The 5,000-nt window shown below is 44.6% G+C and overlaps 1 protein-coding gene across 1 annotated transcript in view; it reads left to right on the plus strand.

The window, feature by feature from the left end:
- MONOS_15420 (uncharacterized protein) overlaps window positions 1-5,000 on the plus strand; it is a gene marked incomplete at its 5' end in the record, with an annotated part of 11,273 nt that overhangs the window by 6,041 nt on the left and 232 nt on the right. Inside the window, one exon of the mRNA XM_067868295.1 lies at window positions 1-5,000. This exon is cut by the window's left edge and continues 367 nt beyond it; it is cut by the window's right edge and continues 232 nt beyond it. Coding sequence (XP_067719652.1) covers window positions 1-4,634 — 4,634 coding nt within the window. The 3' untranslated portion in view covers window positions 4,635-5,000.

A 5,000-nucleotide genomic window follows, 5' to 3' on the forward strand; every position in this document is an offset into this window, starting at 1 on the left:
AACACACCACTTCCAAAAATTCTTCTTCTTCTTCCCCTTCTCCCTCCTCCCTTCCCTTCCTCCCCCTCTCCGCCGTCCTCTCCACCCTTCCCCCCGCCTACCTCCCCCGCTCCTCCCACCAGCTCCTGCACCTCGTCCCTTTCCGCATCCTGACTGTTGCTTCGTGCGTCTCCGATTCCACCCGCTTGCTCATCATCGAGTGCCTTTCACAGCTCATTTCCGCTCACAAATACGTACTTTTTTCTGCCTGGAACATCTTTTTTGCGATTCTCAAAGAACTCCCTTTGCACGAACAATGTCTTTCTCCTGCTTTTGCTCTGCTTCAACGCACCGTTTTGCCCTTTTTCCCGCTTTTTGCTCCCTTTGGAGTGCAAGACGCGATTTCTGCTATTGTTTCCTTTGCCATCAACAGATTTAACAAGGCGATTTGTCGAGAGGCGGTTGGAATGTTGAGAGAGGTGGGGAGAATCATGGGAGGGACATCAGAATATGTGGAGAGGTGGAGGAAGGGGGTGCTGGAGAGTGAGGGGAAGGAAGAGGAAGAGGGAGAAGAGAAGGAAGCAGGAGGAGAAGAAAGAGGAGAGGAAGAGAGAGAAAAAGAAGGAGAAAGAGAAAGAGATGAAATGGCGAAAAATATTCAGACGAACGCAAAAGAAGTCGAAGTTGAAGAAGAAACTGAAGAAGAAGAAGAAGAAGGTTATGAGGAGGAGGAAGAAGAAGAACAAAAAGAAGAACATAACAATTCAGAACAAATATCACCATCACACTCACAATCGCCTTCACCTTCACCTTCTCCTTCTCCTTCATCTTCCCCTTCATCTTCACCTTCTCCCTCTCCCTCTTCCTCTTTCCTCCTCCGCTCTCTCTCCTCCAAGCACCCCCGCTCCTCCTACAGCCACCCCAAAACCCTCTCCCAGCTCTGTCTCTTGTTCTCTTCCCACACAGCCACATTTGACGACAAGCATTTGGCTGAGCTTTGGCTCCCCCTCTTCGTCGGCTTTATGCAAGTGGCCTTTGACCCGCGTGTGGATATTGCGCAGTTTGCAGTGCTGGAGTTGTTTGAGCTGCTTGTTTCATTCGGAAGCCAGTTTGCGCCTTCCTTTTGGCCTGTTTTGTGTCGCAGTGTGCTTGTCCCACTCTTGTCTGATGTTGGGGAGAAGCTGGAGGTGATGATCGAGAGGAGGAAAAGGGAGATGGAGGAGGAGATGAATGTGGCAAAGATGAAGAAGATTGCTGCCACTGCAGGCGCCATTGCAATGGCTGCGATTCATCAAACACCAGATGCGTTTGCTTCTCCTTCTCTTTCTCTTTCTTCTTCTTCTCCGTCAAATATAAATAGACATCATCCAATGATGATAACACAACCTTCTCCTTCTCCTTCTCCTCCTTCACCTTCTCCTTCATCATCATCTTCTTCTTCTCTTTCTTCTTCTTCCCCTTCTCCTTCCTCTTCCTCTTCCCACGATTTCAAAGCTCTCCACGAAGAGTCCATCGTCGATGATGCTCTTTGGATCAAAGCTTGTTTCAGCACTCTTGTTGGGCTGTGTGTGAAGGTGTTTCTTTCTCATTTGGACGATTTTGTGTATGCGAAGGAAGGGAATGTAGTGCTCATTGCAGAAGGATGTGTGGATAGGGTGATGGAGGAAGAAGAGGAAGAAGGGGAAGAGAGGGAGGAAGAGGAAGAAGAGGAAGAAGAGGGGAGAGAGGAAGGGAAGGAAGGGAAGGAGAAGGAGAAGAGCGGGAAGAAGAAAGAGGAAGATGAACTTGGAATGCTTCAAGAAGAGAATGAAGAAGAAAAAGATGAAGAATTTGAAAACTCGAAACCAGATGAAACAATATCTTCTTCTTCTTCTTCTGCTGCTTCTTCAACTTCAACAACCAATAAAGACAATAATAACACACTCAATGAAAATTCGATTTCATCATCATCTTCTTCTTCTTCTTCTCCGTCCTCCTCCTCTTCCTCCTCCTCCTCATCCCGTTCATCTCCACCCGACATCTCCTTCTTCACGCAGCTCCTCACCCTCCTCGCCACCTCCATCACCGCTCCCTTTGAGCAGCCCGACGACAGCGGGATGAGGTTTCTTTCACTTCTAATTTTGGAAGGAGGACGAAGTTTCACACAGGAAATGTGGGATGTCACGTGTGATGTGATAAACAGGATGTTTGAAGAGACACTGCCAACGGATGTGCTGATTGTGCGGGAGAGGAAGGAGGAGAAAGAGAAGGAGAGGGAAGAGGAGAAGGAGAAGGAAGAAAGGGAAGAAGAAGGAAGAGAAAGAGAAGGAAGAAAACAAAAAGGAAAACTAAGCAATTCTTCTTCTTCTTCTTCTTCTTCTTCTTCTTCTTCTTCTTCTGTTTCCTCATATGAATCATCCAATGAGCCCTTCATCCTCAACACACAGGCAGTCAAGAGGAAATGCTGGATTCAGCTGAACTTGATCAAAACAACAGACGCCATTGTGAGAATGATGCTATCATGTTTGGCTTCATCATCATCATCATCATCTTCATCTTCTCCTTCACATTCTTTTTCAAATTCTTCTTCTTCATCATCTTCCTCATCTCCATCATCATCATCATCATCTTCCTCCCTCTCCACCACTCCCTTCTCCCCCACCCTCTCCTTCACGCCCCGCCACCTCCTCCACCTCCTCCGCTCCATCCGCCTCTCCATCGTCCTCTCCCGCTCCTTCAACGAAGATGCGCGTATGCGGATGCTTCTTATTTGGGAGCTTCGAGACACGCCGCCTGCGCTGTGGAACTTGGAGATGTCAGCCACTGTGACGTATTTGAGGCTGGTGAAGGAGGTGGGGTTTGGTGGGTGGGTAGGGGAGGTGGGGAAGAGGGAGAGGGAGAGAGAAAGGGAGAGGGAGAGGGAGAAGAGGAAAGAAGAAGATAAAGAGGAAGAGGAAGAGGAAGAAGGAAAGATAATTCCAACAACCCTTTGTGAAGCAGATGAATTCGAAAAAGAAAAAGATGAAGAAAAAGAGAAAGAAAACAAAGAAAACAAAGAAACCAAACAAGCTTCATCTTTCTCTCTTTCCAACCCTCAAACATCATCATCATCATCTTCTTCTTCTTCTTCTTCTTCTTCTTCTTCTTCTTCTTCTTCTTCTTCCAAACACGATAAACTTGAAGAAAACAAAGAAAACAAAGAAAACAAAGAAAACAAAGAAAACAACGAAAATAGCAATCCAGAAACTGCTTATTCAAACACCCTCCATCTTCTCCCTCCACCCCATCGCTATCTCCACACACAGGCAAAGAACCTTCTTCTTTCCGAGCTCTTTTTGATTGTCGTTTCTTCTTCTCTTGTTCTTTCTGTGTCGAAACGTGTGCTCAATGCAGAAGTCTGCAAAGAAGCCGGAGAAATTGCGAAGTGCATTTCTCCGCCCTTTGTGGAGGTGGAGGAGGTGAGGAGGAGGTTTAGAGTGAGGGAGAAGAGAAAAGGAGAAGAAGAAGGAGAGGAAGAGGAAGAAGAAGAAGAAGAAGAGGAAAGGGAAGAAATTAATCGTATAAGAGAGATATATCAGAACATTTCATCTGTTTCATCATCATCACCATCTTCTTCTTCTTCTTCTCTTTCTTCTTCCATTGCTCCATCAATAAAGAAATCTTCTTCTTCTTCTTCGCCTTCTTTGTCTTCCTCCTCCTGCTCTTCTTCTCATTCTTCTTCTTCCCTTTCTTCCTCTTCCTCTTCTTCTTCCCCCTCTCCCTCTTCTACCTCTCCTCCTCCTCTCCCTCTCTTCACCACCCTTGAATACCACCATCTTCTCTATCGCATCTTCTGTACTTCTCTTCGTCCTTTTCCCAAAATTCACAGCTTTCTTGCTTTTTTCCGCATCTCCTCCTCTTTCTGCCTTCCCGAGCCTTCTTTTCGCCATCTTCTGAGACATTTTGTGGGACTTGTGGGAAAAACAGGTGAAAAGGGAAAAATCGGAGAAGAAGAAGAAGAAGAAGAAGGAAAAGGAGAAGGAAGGAGAGAGAAAGAGAAGAAGAAGAAATCGAAATGTATTGAAAATTCTTCTTCTTCTTCTTCTTCTTCTTCTTCTTCTTCTTCTTCTTCTTCTCTTTCTTCTTCTCTTCCTTCCTTTTCATCATCATCTTCTTCTTCTTCTTCCTCTTCGTATATCGCCCGCATTCCCTTCCCTTTCTCTCTCTTCTCTTCTGCCAACACAAACCTCTCCAACTTCTCTTCTTTCTCTCTCGGCTTTTATCCTTCTTCTTCTTCCTCTTCTTCTTCTTCTTCTTCCTCCTCCTCCTCCTCCTCTTCTTCTTCTTCTCTTTCTTCTTCTTCTTCTTCTACCCTTCTTTCCCCCTCCCTCTCCTTCTACACCTCCTCCCTCTCCCTCCCCCTCCACACCCACCAAACCATCACTAAATTTTCTCTCTCTTCGCGTCTCATTCACCACTCCCTCGTCGCCCGTGTCCCTTTCCTCGTCCAGTCAAAGTCTTCGCTCATTTGCTCTTTGTCCATTTTGAATGAAATTCCATTGAATTGCTTGTCTTTTGACACGAAAATTTTGATTATTCCGCTGCTGACGGTGGTCGCTGATGCGGATCAGAGAGAAGTGAGGCAGCTGGCGCTGAGGCTGATGTGGAGGCTGCAAAGATCGCTTCAAGTGGATTGAAAATAAAAGGGGGAAAAAGAGAAAGAAAGAGAAAGAAAGAGAAAGAAAGAGAAAAAAGGGGAAAAAAGGGGAAAAAACGGAAAAAAGGGGAAAAAGGGAAAAAAAAGGAGAAAAAAGGAAAAAAATATAAGGAGAAAGATTATTATTATGGGGTCTTATAATTTTTGGTTTTATTTGTATAAATAAAATTGTTTAATGAAAATTGGAGAAAAAAAGGTTGGTATGTTTGTTGTTGATGTAATATATTGTTTGTTATTTTTCTTTTGTAAGGCAAAAGAAATTTGAATTTAAAAGTATTTTATTAGAACGGTTTTTATTTTTCATCTTCGGAAATATTTGTGTTTTAATTTTTGTTTCTATGTAAAT

The sequence above is a fragment of the Monocercomonoides exilis genome (assembly GCF_001643675.1).
Source record: "Monocercomonoides exilis strain PA203 chromosome Unknown scaffold60-472593, whole genome shotgun sequence".
NCBI lineage: Eukaryota > Preaxostyla > Oxymonadida > Polymastigidae > Monocercomonoides > Monocercomonoides exilis.